Source organism: Rhamphochromis sp. 'chilingali', assembly GCF_963969265.1.
Source record: "Rhamphochromis sp. 'chilingali' genome assembly, chromosome: 3".
Taxonomy (NCBI): Eukaryota; Metazoa; Chordata; class Actinopteri; order Cichliformes; family Cichlidae; genus Rhamphochromis; species Rhamphochromis sp. 'chilingali'.
Window position 1 is genome coordinate 15663113 of NC_137931.1, and position 17086 is coordinate 15680198.

Genomic DNA, 17086 nt, shown 5'->3' on the forward strand with positions numbered 1-17086 from the left:
CCTCCACTCAGTTGTTCATATTTCTCATGAACGATATTTCAGACCTGATCCCAGATTTTCTCTCATTCAGAGACGAATATGCAAAGAGCAAATCTGTGAATGAGCAGCCATTCATTTTTTGTCACTGTTATATAGTTTTTCATTCACTGGATTTTGTGCTGTTTGGATTGTTGCAACAATCAGGGAAGGGAAACAATGAAATGTTCTGAAAAACCTCATGTCCTGGCCTTAATTTGGATCTTATGTTCCCTCACACCTGGACATTGAAATTCAACTGCATCTCCCACATAACAGAAAGGAGGAACAACTTGAAAAACACAACAAAGACCCCAAGACACAATCCCAGCCCCACAACAATCACTTGCTTCCATGAATTGACGCATTTTTGCACCCTATCACTAAATGCCATGGATCTGTATTCTGCTACCCTTGGAGGACCACTTTGATGGGGATTCAATCAACAAACCCTTAGAGGCAGGGGGACAGCCTAAAGCTAGTGGCATATATCATCACAACTGTACAAATGTCAACAAAACCTGACATCTGACATTATCAAGGTGTTAGACCGCAGTAGTTCAAGTCTGACATTTCCCAAACTTCGTCTGTTTGAGGTCTCTTCATCATGCATGTCTTTCTTATTTACATCCAGGTTGGTACTGTGTATTTTGTCTTCGTTGTTTCTTATTTTTTTGGCTCTTGCTAGACAGTTAAGCATGACCAATGCTGTTCAGATTGTTGCAATGCTAAATGACGCTAAAAAAGAAATTATGGGTTCTTTTTTTAAATTTTAGTCTTAGAAGTCCTCATAAGATATTGTTGTATGTTTTCTAGCAAATGTTGCATTACTATATTGTGTGAACGCTATTTTTAGTTGTCTGACAAAGTCGAACCAGTATTTGGTTATGAACTGGCTAAAAGAAAAAAGTGACTGAACATAAGGGTGGGCGATAGAAACGATATACGATAGAAATTTGGCCAACGATAGAGATTTTGACTATACCGCTCTATCGTGATAGCGCATGTTGATGATGTCATCAAGCTGTGCCTGTTTTGGTCGAAAGCATCGTAGCGGCTTACAGCCATTATCCATCCATCCATCCATCCATTCGCTTCCGCTTGTCCTTTTCAGGGTTGCGGGGGGCGCTGGAGCCTATCCCAGCTGTCATAGGGCGAGAGGCGGGGTACACCCTGGACAGGTCGCCAGTCTGTCGCAGGGCCAACACACAGGGACAGACAACCATTCGCACTCACATTGTGACAATTTGGATTATGCAATTACCCTATCCCCACAAGCTGCATGTCTTTGGACGGTGGGAGGAAGCCGGAGTACCCGGAGGGAACCCACACAAACACAGGGAGAACATGCAAACTCCACACAGAAAGACCCCAGCCTGATGTTGGAATTGAACTCAGGACCTTCTTGCTGTGCGGCAACAGTGCTAACCACCGTGCCACCGGCAGCATCTGCAAAATATGCCGACAGTCATAGCAAAGAGATGAAGCACTTTTGAAATGTGGGGAAAGCCAAAAACTGCGCTTCCTCCACTTCCATAACATTGATTCATTAATGACTTTTTTCGAGTGGAAAAAAAGTTGGCATTCATCCTCCAGCTTCACTGTGCCAATGTTATGCTAACATAGCTGTTTCGCTAGCAATCATGTAGCACAACATTAGGTAGTCCAACTTCAGTAACCCTGCAAATGCCACTGCTGTTTAGTTTTCTCTCTTCATTTATGTTGGAAGTGGTAGCAGAGCTGTACGTTTTAATTAGTTTCAAAAATCTCTCAGTCAGAACATAGTATGTCATGTTTAGGTGGAAACTAGCGAGCTAACTTCCTGCTAACTTCTAACTCCGTTAAATTTAATAAATTCTGTTTTCATGGATGCCTGGATGTTAAACTTAATTGTTACACCTGGTAAAGCAGCAACGCTGATGATTTTATTAAAGATTAAAGAATTTAGACCGTTTTTTACTCTCAGTAAAAGAGTTTGACTTTGGGACCTGAAGGGACGGAATTTTGGACCCAGATTACTCCGCGAAGCTCCTCACCATGGCAGCCGTAATGCTCTGACAATCCATCAAGCAGTGCGGCTTACCAAAGTTGTACTAAAACATTTTTTAACAGATTTCTGCACGCCCAAATCGGGTTCGAGGTCAGTAAGCACAACCAGAATTCATACATAAGGCACACTCTCTATTTTTGAGAAAATTAAAGAATTTTAAGTGTGCCTTGTAGTGTTGAAAATACCTTATACAGAAGAAAAGAATATATCGCGATATATATCGTTACCGCACATGCTTGAAATTATATCGCGATATGAATTTTAGGCCATATTGCCCAGCCCTAACTGTACAATCATTAACTGGCTCTTCAAGGTATTCTTCAAAGGTTCACATACACAGTACACATTCAGTCAAGCTCTCGTGCTGTAATAATACTGTAAACAGTAACCCATACACCACATGAACACAGGATATCCACAAATTTAAAAGTCACTAATCAGTTGTTCGTGTATTCAGTAATTTTTTTTATATATAGTGCCAAATCACAGTAGCAGTTGCCTCAAGATGCTGTATGTTGTAAAGTAAAGGCCCTACAATAATACAAAGAAAACAGTGAAAAACCCGTTTGATGAAGTGCTTTGGTGACAATGGGAAGGAAAAACTCCCTTTTAACAGGAAGAAATCTCCAGCAGAACCTGGCAGGGGGAGGGACGTCCATCTGTCGTGACCAGTTTTTGTGAGGGGAGGACAAAGACATGCTGTGGAAGTTAAGTTACTTTTGTAAGTGTCTTTTGTATTTAGCTGTCATCCTGTCTTTGTCCTCCGGATTCTGAATTTGGGTCCTTTTTTAAACCCTCACACATCATAATGGAATTTTAGTATCAGTCTGTCAATCTGTCAATAGCAGTAAGCCACGTTTTCCCGATCCAAGGATAGAAACAATACCAAGGAAATATCAGATAAAAGATTCGACATATGCTAAAATACAGCAACTAGTTTTTGTAATAAACCCTGAAGTACTCTGCAGTTGTGGGTAATTTTCAGCTCCATCTCTGATCAGCAGTGACAGAAACATATCAGCACAGGCGGATGCTTTAATTTTGTCATGCTTGATGTTGTCCCTTTTTTGGTAGCATCTGAAGCGCTTGTCACATCAGCTACAAAAACCATCTGTCTGTCCAAGATGGTGCAGTAGCACTGAGTTTGGAAAGATAAAGTAAAGACATAAAAACTACCTACTGTAACTTTGGCACTGAGCTCCTAATTTTTTGTTGTTTACTGTTTAGTAACTCTGTTTCCCTGACACTAAAAGAGGAACAGAAAGACAAACTTGTTTACTGAAAATGGCAAAGCAGGAGTCAGCTGACTCCTTGCACCACTATATTTTAATAGTTATGTATGCATGGTAAACACTGCTGGTTTACATTTTGAGGAGGGGCTCATAAAATAAGACCTTGAATGAATCTGCACCACAATCAGGCACACAAAAGGCAATTAAGTTGCTTGTATTCAGTTCTGCATCATGACTCAGATTTGGAATAAAGTTTATCTGCTTCAGCCTGCAGTTTGGTTTTTATACTGTGTGATTTAAACTCATTATGAAGTGTCTCTTATATAAATGCTGAGACAGAATGCATTGACCCTCTGATTCAAATTTTACTTTTAGTCACTGTCTTCCTACCATTATCAGGTCCTGTTGAAAGTCATTGTGCCTCATGCTAACAAGGCTGTACTCTGTCATTGTGATCACAATGTTTAACACCCACATCTCCTGTCTGTTCAAGAGGAGATGTTATGGGATGTTATGACTCCATCGCTAATTTCCAGGAATATATTTATGATATGCCATTACATTCGATTTTAATTATGTTCCAAGACTGTCATTGCCTTACCACTGGCAGGGGATAAATGGAAATAATTTTCTTCTATGAATAATAACAGAGGATATTTCTGCAGTTATAAATAATGTGTACGTATGTACTGTGTACCTGTTATTCATATAGATGCTGAGGCACTTCTCTTGATTTGACAAGTGACCTCTGTGCTACGAGACAGTTTCTCAAACCACCAGGCCCTGTGCTGCCATTGATGACATTCAATTCTGGAATAGATAGCAGACATACACGTATACAGTTCCGAGTACATCTAAATGTTCTCAGTGGAAAAAGGAAAACGGGAGAGGGGTGGGAAGCGCTGGTTACATTTCCAGAAGCATAGGCTTGTTTTTTAAATCTTTCTCATTTATAATCATTTAGCTTTAATACTTTAATGGAATCACAGCATCTTTTCACCCATCTTCTGTTTTTGAGTAGAGTCATCAGATTGAGTGGCTTGTCTGTTACTGTAAATGAGAATTTGTGCTCTTTGCAGTTTACACAGGTCGCCGTCATTCCTACACCCATGTTGCTTTTCTCACTTTCTGAATAAAAGACACTACTGCTACAACAGTGATCGACTCCAACACATTCTAACTTGCTGAGACGGTTAAAGAGTGACCTGGATAACTTGATTTGATGACAATTAGTTGTGGCGAACTGAAAAAGCTCACAGTTGAGCGTTTTACAGAGACATAGAGAGTGGAAACAAGGAGGGAAGTGTCACTGTAACCCCTGAGGTAGTGTAACACCAGAGCTGCTCGAGGCTCAGCTCACATTAGTATCACTCATTTGTGCTCACATACAAACATAACTGCATACACCCACACATACACACACACCATGTCTATCAAACCAAGGCAAAAAGTAGAGTTTTCCATTTAAAATGATTTTCACTTAAATGGTGCTGGCAGAGATTTCTCCGAGTGAGGGCTGTCAAGATTCCCATATAACAGTCAGATATAACCAGTTAACAGATGTTAAGCAACTGTGTGTGTGTATCCGTGTATGAGAGAGACAGCAAGAAGAAGAACTTGATCAAACTGCAGAGATAAATGTATGCTTGTGTTGAACTTTAGTTACCTTTCCACTGTGAATGAGTGTACGTTCAGCTGCATTCTTTTAATTATTGATAGTGGAAATGGAATGAAATTTCCAGCATCCTGAAACTGGAACTACTCCTGCTGTGCAACTGTCAGGTACACAGTCACATTCAGCAATTTCTATTACCTAACTAATTTAGTTTTTTTACAAAGGATTGTTGTTGTTTTTTTTTATAATAAAGATACCAGGATTTTGTTCAGCTATGCAAATTGTTTATCACACCAACCCTCTTCATATCCTTCTTTTATTCATTTGAATGTTGTGCACATCCATGCATCTTCCTCTTTTCATGGTAGCACCATATTTACCATGCTTTGTCCCATATGACCACTATGCCTGTCCAAACATGTCCAAACTATTACAGCCTTTCCTCTCTAACTTTTCTCCAACACACTCAACTTGAGCTGTCGATCTGATGTACTCATTTCTTCATGAAATTGATCTTGTCCATTTTGGTCATTCCCAGTGTCAATCATAATCTTCAGCTCTGTCACCTCCAACCAAGCCTCCTGTCTTTTGTTAGTGCTACTGTCGCCAATCCATGTGTCATATTAGGTCTCACTATCATCTTGTAAATCTTCTCTTTTACTCTTGCTGCTATCCTTTTCTCACAAATCACCGCTGACACTCATATCAGCAGGGTAAACTGCCTGCACTTTCTCCTTCACCTCTGCACTCTCCATTGGTTTGTATGGTTGACCCCAGGTATTTAAACTCATCTGCCTTCACTATCTCTACTCTTTCTATGTTTACCTTTCCACCTGTCCCATATCTTATTCACACACACATATTCTGTCGTGCTTCCACTGGTTTTCATTCCTTTTCTCTCCAGAGCAAACCTCCACCTATCCAGGCTCTCGTCTGCGCGCTACTTTCACTATAGATCACAATGTCATTGGTAAACATCATATTCCACTGAGAATCCTGCCTGATCGTATCTGTCAACCTATCCATCATCATTGCGAACAAGAAGGGCAGCTCTGATGTAATCCCATCCCACTATATCTCAGTGTCTTGATGCATGTCCTGTACCAGCCTCACATACTTCTTTGCCACTCCTGACTTCCTCAAGCACAGCCACAGCTCATCTCTTTGCACCCTATTATTAATTTTCTCTAGATCCACAAAGACAGAGCACCTCTTTTTGACCTTCTCTGTACATCTCCATCAATACTTTTTACTACAGCTTTGCGCATCACCCTTGTTCAGAATGAGCAATGCTCAAGAAGTTGCAAACAACCCAAGAGCCACATCTCAGTTTCTACAGGCTTCAGTTATATGTGAAATATTACATTTTATGACAGGGCAATTAGAAAAAGACTGAAAAATCGCCCCTGGTGCACGCAGAGTATTTTCAGACGAAGACACCGTTTTAGTGTTAATGTGGACGTAGCCTAAGAGGACTACTTTATCTTGAAACTTTGCTAGTGGAAAATAAGATGTTGTTTGACTACTTTGGCTACTAGCCAGTTGCCACAGCTGCCTATGGTTGTTTATGTTGGTCTGCAAATACTCACTAATTATTAGCTCAGTAGAAGTAGAATTTGAAAAAATTCAATTCTTTAAAGTAAAAGTTGTGCCTGCAGCCAGCATGTTTCAAAAGACACTTTCACTTTGAAGCCAAATGGTTTTCATTTCCAGTTTGCAGATTCACAGTTTCCATACAGCTCAGGGAATAGCTGTGCAGTGCTTGTGGAAAAGTCCAACACCTTCAAACTGCGACCACAGCAGTGTCCTAGAGACCAAAGCAATCGAAAATAGTTGTGGAGTTGTGCAACACATTTTTCCCAGTGAGAGGTAAAACTCAGGGGGTTGCTGACCGCTGACTAGGGCTCTAGCAATTATTTTTCCAATGACTGTCATCAACTTCCAGCAAATAGTTAGGGAACACTAATTTTTCCCTCATGATCAGTGGTTTCTGGTAGCTGGTCACAGACTAATCTCTAGGCCTATGTAACTTCGGCTTTATTTGTCACCACATGTTTGCAAAACCTCAGTAAGAAAATTGAATATTTCTTCCAGTAGTGTAGACTGTTGACCTCTGCTGAGCCTTGGGTTTTGTGTTTTGGCCATTGCCATCTTGGTTTTTTTGGAGCTATAACTTTTCAACCAGGGTTTAACTGAACAGCTACCATTTCAGTAGTGGGTTAACACTCCTACAGGTTACTCAGGTTATTTCCTCAGCAGGCTAAGATAAACAGCCAAGAAAACATTAAGGATTAAGATAATTCTACTGCCTGCTTGGCTGACAAGTCATTTACCAATGAACTGCCAACTCTCTTTCTTTTTGAAACCAAAATTGAAGAAATCAGTAAATTTTCTTTAATTGGTGAAATTAATACAATGACATCTCATGTCCTGTACAGCACTAAATATAATTAAAGTATCAGGTCTTTTACACTATAAAACAAAAATTTTACACTATAAAATACTATGAAAAAATCTTGAGATATCCCTAATTTCTTAATGATTTGCTACGAAAATGGGAAATAGGGGAAATGGGATATTATTAATTGAAACATGCATAGAAATACAATATATAAGGAAAAAAAGAATTTGCACAATTCTAATGAGATTATGAAAGTCAATAAGTTGTAACGCCCACCTTTATTCTTCAATAGAGCCTGAAATATCTTACGCAAGCTTTCTTGTAATTTCTTTAAGTAGGCTTCAGGAAAAGAGCTCCAAGCTTCTTGAAAGATATTTCAAAGCTCTGCTCGGCTGGAGGTAATGCCCTTCAGCAGAGCAGAGCAGTGATCCCTCAAGCTTAAAATGAGCTTGAACTGGCACAACCTTTGATGGTGTAATTAATGTAAGTTGAGAAAGAGAATCATGGCAGTGAGGCACAGACTGAGAGAACTGTGTTGAACAGAGACATGTATTGGATAGCTCTGTAATGAAAGGACATTGTTGGAATTGTTGGTCATTGGTGTATCAATGCAATATAAGACACTACCCTCATCTGAACTTTGTCCTTAGCTCCATTAGTGTTCCTGTTGTTAGTCCAAACCTTGAGGTCAAATTAAGGTTCCCGGGAGTCTTGTGTACTAAAAGGTGTCTATAACGTGTCTGTTATGCAGAATATCAACTTTTATCCACTGTGTTTGAGATGAATGCCGGTTTTATCTCATGCACAGTTGTGTTAATTTCATAGTAATGTCTTTGCTTGGACCAGTCATCTAGGTTACTGGAGAGACATCAAGTACAAAAACTGGCATGGAGGTGACTTTGCATGACTGGAACTACCTTTTTTTTAAAAAATCTTGTGTTTTTATCAGAATGGACACTGACTCCCCACTGTACCAGAGTAGTTATGTTCAAAAATGATAATGCTATACAATGTGGCTTTGGTCTGAAAATATTAAAGAGCATGCTGTGATTTGGCGTAGTCTGCATATACACTTGGTAACACACTGTGCTGCCATCCTGCCGAGCCATCTGTCTAGCAAAAGATTACTAGGTAGCTCTGTTAATCCAGGTAGCTTCCTAACTGCACCCTGTCAGCGAGGAAATGAAGTTGAGTGGAAAATGTTTCAATGAATAAGACCCACGTTTCCTCTCAGGCTTAAGGCTTGACCTTGACACACCAAGCAGTTTCAACACTAGCAAAGCAGTAGCCTTATCACGCTGCTTATATATATAGAATTCCCTCCAGTTTGGCTCAAGAATCTTGTTTATGGGGATGATAGGCAGTTTTGTGCGCATTAGATCACTTTCACCTTGCCAAAGTTTGAGATTCTTTGCCACTTACATGAACTGTGTGTCAGCACTTTCCTCCATCCACCATTCTCTGAGGATTAGAGACTAGAAAAGAACAGATTGTGTTTCTGTTTCACTTCATCCATCCATGACTGTAAATTTGTGTCATGGGAGGGCTGATGCTGAGTCACACACTTTCTTTAAGTTTGAAGGGTATTTTTTTTTTCAATTCTAAATCTGTTGTTAAAGCAGTAGAGATGGCACCCGATCTATTAAATGGAGATATTTAACTGTGTTTGCTTTGCTTGTCCTTATAAATATTCAGGTCAGAAATTCTCTGACTAAAGTTGTTTTAGTCAGAGAATTTCAAAGGTGTGCTCTCTCATTACACTGCACCATGTAAAGCAGCTCCATTGCCTGCGTATTAGATTTAGTTGGACAGAGAACATTCTGCTAATTAATGCTGCCGGCAGGCTGTGTGTGAGTGACTGTGTGTGTTTATGTGTGTGAGCCAGTGTCTGTCTGTGGCTGTTTCAGAGTGTGCTGAGCCGAGATCTGTGGACCTCATTAGCGTTTTTGTGCGCATGCTTGGCTGTCTCACTGCCAGTGTGCACGCAAGAAATGTAAATGTTATTTCTGTTTGTGTGAGTGTGTGCATGCATGTATGTGTATCTGTGTTTGCCTGTCACACTCCTCTGAGGCAGGATACACAGGCAGATGGGCAGAAATTTGCATCAGCAGCAGTGTCGGGAATCTTTCTGATCTGTCCGTTTATAACGCGTCAGGTGGCCTTCCTGCAGAGAACCTGGGCAGCTCTCTTTCTTCTCAGGAAGAAAGACATGCAGAGACAGGAGCAGAGAACGAGAGCAGGCAAATAAAGACTAAGGGGAATAAACCAACAGAAAAAAAAGGAGTCTGGATTTAAGAGACATGAAGGAGTAAAGGAGTAATGACCAGAAGAGATAGAGGGAAAAGAAGTTCATGTAGAATTATTATTTTTATGCAGGTTTAAAACTAATACTAAACCCATATTAAAACTGGTCACTCCGCTCCAAGTAACACATGCGTCAACTGAAGTAATGACAAAAAGTCAGATGTCTATTCATATTAATGTACAGAATTCACCTGCTTGCTGCTACTACTGCACATTCACCCAGTGTATATACTATATGTATGTATATATATATATATAATGTTCTTCCTCTACACCCCCCCCCCCCCCCCCCCCCCCAATTTTTGCACATGTCGAGGAGCGTGTCAGGCTACATTTCACTGTGTGTTATACTTGTATAACTATGCATGTGACAAATAAAGAACCTTGAACCTTGAAAAGATCACAATGTCCTTGTGCCCCTGTATGGCTTAGAAACTATAAGCACTTCTCTACTCCATTGTCTTTTTCATATTCAACTGTATTTGAATTGAGCCATTGCTAAGTATATGACATGAGATCACATGAAAAATTATTACAATAAACAAAATATAGATTTTTTTTAACAAACTTTAAGTTTTTATAAAATTCCCATCACTTTCTTCTTCTTCTATTCTTCTTCATACACACAGCTTTAAACCCATTCTCATTCTTATGTTGCCTAAAAAAGCCATTGTCACCAAGTCACCATTATGTTTTCTAGAATATAATACTTGACACTTATGAATTATAAATGCCTATGGATTCCAAGCAGCCTATTTTTAGAGTCACTCATACACGTACACACATAGATTGCATTTCAAGGCTGGGGTTTTGTCCCTGCAAGCACTACTTTTATAGACTGCTCTGTACTGTACTGTGAACGAATTTACTACAAGTACTGGAAAGTACTGTATGTTAAAAAATAATATAGTATAGTCAACTAATCACATAAAAATGAAATCATAACTATCTATATTTGATGTGAGCATCTCCAGTTCTCCTGGGTACAGGTGCAGTTATTCAAGCTTGGAAAATGTGCCACAGGTCTCTGGATTTTAGACTGGCTCACTGTCTTTTGTCTCTTGATATAATCTCTGCATGGTGTGTTTAGTGTGGGGCTCTTTGTTCGCCTTGTGTTTGAAGATGCAGGCCATTTACCATTACATCACATAATATTTAGCAAGTTTTATTGGATTTTGTTCGTTGATGGATAGAATGCTTTGAGACTTCTGCACAGCACTGTATGGTTGTGCACATGTGAGGGCATCTGTGTGCATGCATGTGATTTGTTTTGCATGTTTGGTTAGTCTATGCAAATGTGCATTTGTACAACTTCAGACACTTCTTCAACACTACAACTGAAAAAATGTAATGATAGGTGGCTGGGTGGTGTTTGTGTTTTCAGTGGAAACACTGTTAAATGCCCATCTAAATGATTTATTCCATTTGTTTGTTGCCATAAAAGGGAAATTTCTTTCAACACCCTGTATATTGGCAGATGAATAAAGATAATCATTTGAAAAACATCTTGAAGTCACTTTGTACTGATGACAGAATGGTGCAGTGAGTTTAACTTTCTTTGGAGCGCTCAGTTGTTTCCATGGAGACAGACGGAGAAGATTTTAATTTGCAAACAAAGTGAGTCAAATTATAGGATGCTTATCACTGTCAGTGCTACTCCTTGTGCTTAAAGAGATAAAAACAACAGATGCATTTGTATTTTTATAATGACAAACATATCTGAGCTGAGATGAAAGCTAAAATCAAAGTCATTGATTGAAGTTCATATTTTAAGTTGGGGTAAATAACTGAATCTGTCAGTATGAGGTAAGTACACAATAATATCTGGATGCACTCTTTTCATATCCAAAATATTCCACTAATAATGTGTGTATATTTGTGTAGGTCAGGATTTAATCCCTCTAGCTAACGTCAAAGTCCTTCTAGAAGCATGACTTACCACTTGGCAGCCATATTGGTAACTCTTCTGGGGCGATCGTGGCTCAAGAGTTGGCAGTTTGTCTTGTAATTGGAAGGTTGCCAGTTCGAGCCCTGGCTCCGACAGTCTCAGTTGTTGTGTCCTTGGGCAAGACACTTCACCCGTTGCCTACTGGTAGTGGTCAGAGGGCCCGGTGGCGCCAGTGTCCCACAGCCTGGCCTCTGCCAGTGCGCCCCAGGGCAGCTGTGGCTACAATGTAGCTTGCCATCACCAGTGTGTGAATGGGTGGATGACTGAATGCAGTGTAAAGCGCTTTGGGGTCCTTAGGAACTAAGTAAAGTGCTATACAAATACAGGCCATTTACCATCTTCTGGGTAGTTATTTCATAAGTGTATGGGGAGCGTGTGAATAAAATTGACAGTCAAGTCTGATTCAAATTGCTTTTAAAAAGTATGTTGAATGCAAACTAAACTATGTGGATTATCTTGTCTTCTTCCTGTCACCCCAACCGGTCGCAGCAGATGGCCGCCCCTCCCTGAGCCTGGTTCTGGTGGAGGCTTCTTCCTATTAAAAGGGAGTTTTTCCTTCCCACTGTCGCCAAAGTGCTTGCTTCAGTTGTGATTCAAAACAAGCTTCTTTTTTTTTACCTCAAGTCATAGTTGCTATATCAGAATGCTGTTTTCTTAATACTCACTCTGTAGTCAATGCTGTGTTCATAGTGTAGTGTGTATATGTGTGTATATAGTGCCGGTTTACACCAAGAGTCATTTTAAGGTAAAGGTACGGAACTGGAGAGGGAACACTAGCAATCTGGTCATTCCCTGTGAGTGAGTAGGCAGAACTAGGGTGAAGAAGAGGCAACCATCTGCTGTGACTTTATGTTCTGTATTATCTGTAAGCTACAGTGCTACAGTGTTGACACTGTAGTCACAGGAGGCACGGTAGTCCCCCCCCCCCCCGCCCCAGATTTAAGTGAATAGTTCAACCCACCCATGGTGACACTGATATACTGTTAGGCCCTGGATATTGCTTAGCCCTGCAAAATCTGGACTTCCTAAAACATAAATCAAAACCAGGCCTTGTGAACTACTTTGGTTTACAAAGCTGCACAGTAGCATTTGAGAACCTGATATAAGAAAGTGAGTGGTAATCCACAATTCTTTTGTAGGCAGAGTAAGAATCGCAGTTTAGGGTGTTTGAGCAGCAGTGCATCTATGCTCCCCCAGAAGCTGGGCTGGGTGCCTGCTGGGTGAGCTATAAATAGCCTAATAGTGATACCAGGATTTCAAGTCTAGTGTGTGAGAGAGCATCTTCCAACAATGTCTATGTTTATTAGTTAAAACATAAACATGCATCTCATTTTTGTTCATTGCTCCTGTACTACAGCTTTACTAATGTTGGCAACACTTCAATTACTATTTAAGCCTAGAGTAGGATTAAAGACGGAATCAAACCTAAAAATAAAAATGTAACAATCATATTTTCTGTTTATTTGAGGGTTTTTTCTGAAGCTAGGACAAGTCAGCTGGTAGGAATGGTCTACAATTTTGTCTCCTATATCTGCTTTATTTTTGTTCACCTCTTTCCTATTTGATCAATTAGGAACATTTAGATGTGAGGCATTAGCAGCTAGCAGGGTTGTATTAAATTACCTCCCACTGTGAAGCCATTGCCAACTCTAGTAATTGGGCCTCATTTTTTTTCCTTCCATGAGAACTGCTGTGAAAATATTCATGGTTGTTACATGAAGAAGAAATTATTAATTATTCAAGGGGATACATTATTTAAATAATCTGCTAATGTTAGGTTTGATGTAAGCTGTTTGCAATGTTTCAACTGTACTGAACTGTGAAAATCATTGAGCTCCAGTGGGTTTCCTCTCAAAGGCCTTGTTGACCTTTTCACCCTCATTTTTCTGCCAGACCTACCTGTGTGAGCAACGTTATCTGGAATAAGATGCTTGAATGTCAAAGGGTGTTAATGGAAAACTCCAGGGTCAAAATGTCTAGAAACCTGCTATGTCGGGTTTAAATCAGGTTTTCCATTTTGCTTCAGACTGAAAAATTACAAAGATTGATTGGGCCTCATAATTTCGAGATTCTGTATCTGCCACTGGCTCACATGTTAAGTCAATCAAATAGAAAACTCTTTCTAACTGTGATTTCCTTTTGCTTAGGTTCAAACTTCCTCTGTGCCACCCATATCATCCCTGTGAAGAATGAGGAGGGTGTGGTCATGATGTTCATCCTGAACTTTGATTACATCCTGGATGAAGGCAGCAGTGACTCGCTGGAGAGACTAAACCATACCTCACCTTCTAAAGCTGATCAATGTGAGTAAAAACATGCAAGGCCCAGGCAGGAGAAGGTCGGTGCTAGACGACCGTCTGTGACATTTGGTCGGAGCTTTTATTTGTTCCCCAAATCTGGTTGTGTTTGTACCATTAAGTAAATATAGTGTTAGAAATAATACACGTATAAAGGTGGACATATATTAGAAATACATAAATATACTAGAGACCAGTGTTGGGACTAACGCGTTATTAAGTAACGCGTTACAGTAACTACGTTATTATTGTGGTAACGAGCACGGTAACTAGTTATTATGCCAAAGCCGGGAACGCGTTACTCGTTACTGGGATTTAGAGAGGCTCGTTATTCGTTACTTCGTGTGGTGGCTATCGCGGAGCTTCCACAGATTCAATAACATTAGCAAGTGGTGGAAGCCAGCAGGTGGATGAAGGAAAAGGGAGGCAAGAGGAGAGACCCGAAGCGGCCGCTGGTCCGAGAGTGTCAGGTGAACTGAACTTCAGGTAAGAAGTTATAACCTGCAGTCCATCTGGGTCAGATATGAACCAAGTTTAGGTGGAGTTTATTTTCGTTATGCTGACTTTTTCGTACTGCGTGCTAGCTAGCATGACGGAGTTTCTATACAGCTGGGTGGTGCTATGTTACTGATGTTGAACTTTATTTTGTTCATAAGGTTAATTATTAGAGTTGCCAACCGTCCCGTAAAAAACGGAATCGTCTCGTATTCAGAGAAAATATCATGCGTTTCGTATTGAGGTGAAAAGGAACACAGTTTGTGTTTCAGCTACAATGAAAAAGACACAAAGCTGGAGTTATTCTGTGTTTACGCTGCACAGCTGCCTCTTCTTCTCTCATCCTCTCACCCTCCCTCTCCTGTTTCTACTTCAATCATGAAACTGATCAATGATCAGCTGATCGGCTTTTCTCTCTTGTTTATTTATCGCCCACTTTGCGCCAGAAAGAGGAAACCAGCGGATGTCGCGTTAAACAACAGCAGCACGTTTAAGCTTGATCAGCTGCTGTTAGAATTTATTTAATATTAATTTCTAGTATCAGCTGATGTTGGCTGGAGCCACAGCTGTAAACCTGCTGGTCATGATATGGTTTGGTTATGTGATGAGAGGGAAACATGAAGATGAAACCAGGAGATGTCCTTACTGAATCATCAGAGCTGTGATGGAGAAACAGGTTTACCTTTTAGGTGACATGAATGAGTTGAAGGGAAGTTATGAACTGTTTCTGAGAGACAAATAACACCAGGATCCTTTTCTAAGTAGCTGACAGCTGGTGCAGGGGCGGGTCTAGCAAAGTGTTGCCAGGGGTCCATGTAGGGCATTAAAAGGGAAAGGGGGGCACAAAGAAATACTTTCTTATTCTCATTTAAAATGTCTCACTTTTAAAAAAATAATTATCTGAGTCTTGCAACAAACAATTGATAGATTGATACATATATCCAATCAGAACAGTGTACATCACTGTCACAACAGCGTTTATTTTCATTCAAAGGTTTTATGATTTTTCCTATAATGGTCAAAATGCCCGGGACGATTTTTTTTGTCCCAGTCCAGCTCTGTATGCAGCTCATCTGCAGTCTGGTGTTACCTACATCTTCCTATTCAGAAGGCAGAATTTCCGAGTTCTGAGTACAATCGAAAGCACCACGACTGCAGTTTTTGTGTTGGATGTAAAAAGCAGGCTAGGATAGAATCAGGCGTGGGATTTCTCTCGTGGAAATGTGCACATTATTTTTTCCTTTCTATTGGTAGGTGGCACAGTGCACTTGTGGCAAGTAAGCAAGCTAGAAGACTGGCAATCTTGCTGGGTATCCAGTTACGGAAGCAACACATTAACAAGAGAATTCTGAGTAAAACCAAAGTTACTTTCCCTAGTAACTAGTTACTCTGAAAGTAACGAGTAACTTGAAGTAACTGAGTTACTTTTGATAGAAGTAACTAGTAATGTAACTAAGTTACTAATTTAAAGTAACTTACCCAACACTGCTAGAGACCTACTATAATCTTAATGTTGCACATGCTGCTGTCTGCTATAATTGATATTTCACTTTAGTATAACTGATCCGCACTTTGTGTTTATGCCTTTTTTGCGCTGATTCTAAAGCTGTCAGTTTCATCTCTCTCCAAACAATATTGACCGAACCAGCAGCAAAAAAGATCCAAACTATGCTTCACAAAAACATCGTCATGAATTCCCTCTGACTTTTGCTGTTTTGCTTCCACCACACTTCATGCACAGCTCTCTCTCTCTTTCTCAGTATACTTCAAGAACAGTTTCCCGTCTAAAAATCTGTTTTCTGCATTATTCGCTTGCTTGTTACGCACAAGTCTGCCGTTGTTTACAGCGCTGTCGGCTGCTGTTTTTTTTCCTTTTACTTGCTTCCGAAAAGAAAGCCTCATTTCTGCTGTTCAATAGGCTTCTGAACAAATGTAAACTTTTTAAAATTATGCAAAATGCATAATGCGCTAATAAAACCACTGTAACTTCAGAGGTAATGTTCATATGTTGATTAATGGTTTTCTTTCATTTTTGATGTACTGCAGAATATATTTTATAAAATCCCAGGCCAGGAAAATCACCTTCATGTTTTTCTGTGTTTTCTCTTCAGCTACTTTGACACAAAGGCATCTGCTGTGATGCTTACACCTTTGATAAAGTCTTGCAAGTGTCAGCTTCCTTTTTATAGATACAAAAATATGTAAATGTACTGATCTGAATTATAATATTTCTGGCTCTCTGAGGCAAAATTTCCCAGATTTAAATCGAATTGAATCAAATCGTGGATCGTGAATCGGAATTGAATCGAATCAATTCTAGAAATCAGTGACAATACCCAGCCGTATACAAGACTGCTCAAAGACGTTTCACCATTAATGCTTCAATTTTATCCATCCATCGAATTTAAATTTAATTCATTTGTCTTTAATATCAGGCTATGTACCACAAACTTTTAAGGTGGTGGTAATTAAACCATTATTTTAAAAAGTCCTTAATCGATCCTTAATTATAGACGGATTTCTAAACTTGCTGTTATTTTTAAAAGTTATTGAAATAGTGGTATTCAAACAGTTAGCTGATCATCTGCAAAGGAATGGTTAGTCTGAGGAGATTCAGTCAGGATTTAGAGTGTATAGCACAGAAATAGCACCACTGAAAGTCAAATGATCTTGAAATTGGACTGGTGTCTGTGCTCATCTAACACGGCTGACCACAGTATTTTACTACA

The 17086-nt window shown here is 39.8% G+C and overlaps 1 protein-coding gene across 4 annotated transcripts in view; it reads left to right on the plus strand.

Annotated features, from left to right (window-relative positions):
- Window positions 1–17086, plus strand: part of LOC308394332 (voltage-gated inwardly rectifying potassium channel KCNH7-like) — a 74256-nt gene that overhangs the window by 11527 nt on the left and 45643 nt on the right. For all 4 annotated transcript variants that reach the window (XM_080878583.1, XM_080878584.1, XM_080878585.1 and 1 more), the window contains exon 3: window positions 13713–13868. In XM_080878583.1, the coding sequence (XP_080734709.1) occupies window positions 13713–13868 (156 nt within the window). The remainder of the gene's footprint in view (window positions 1–13712; window positions 13869–17086) is intronic.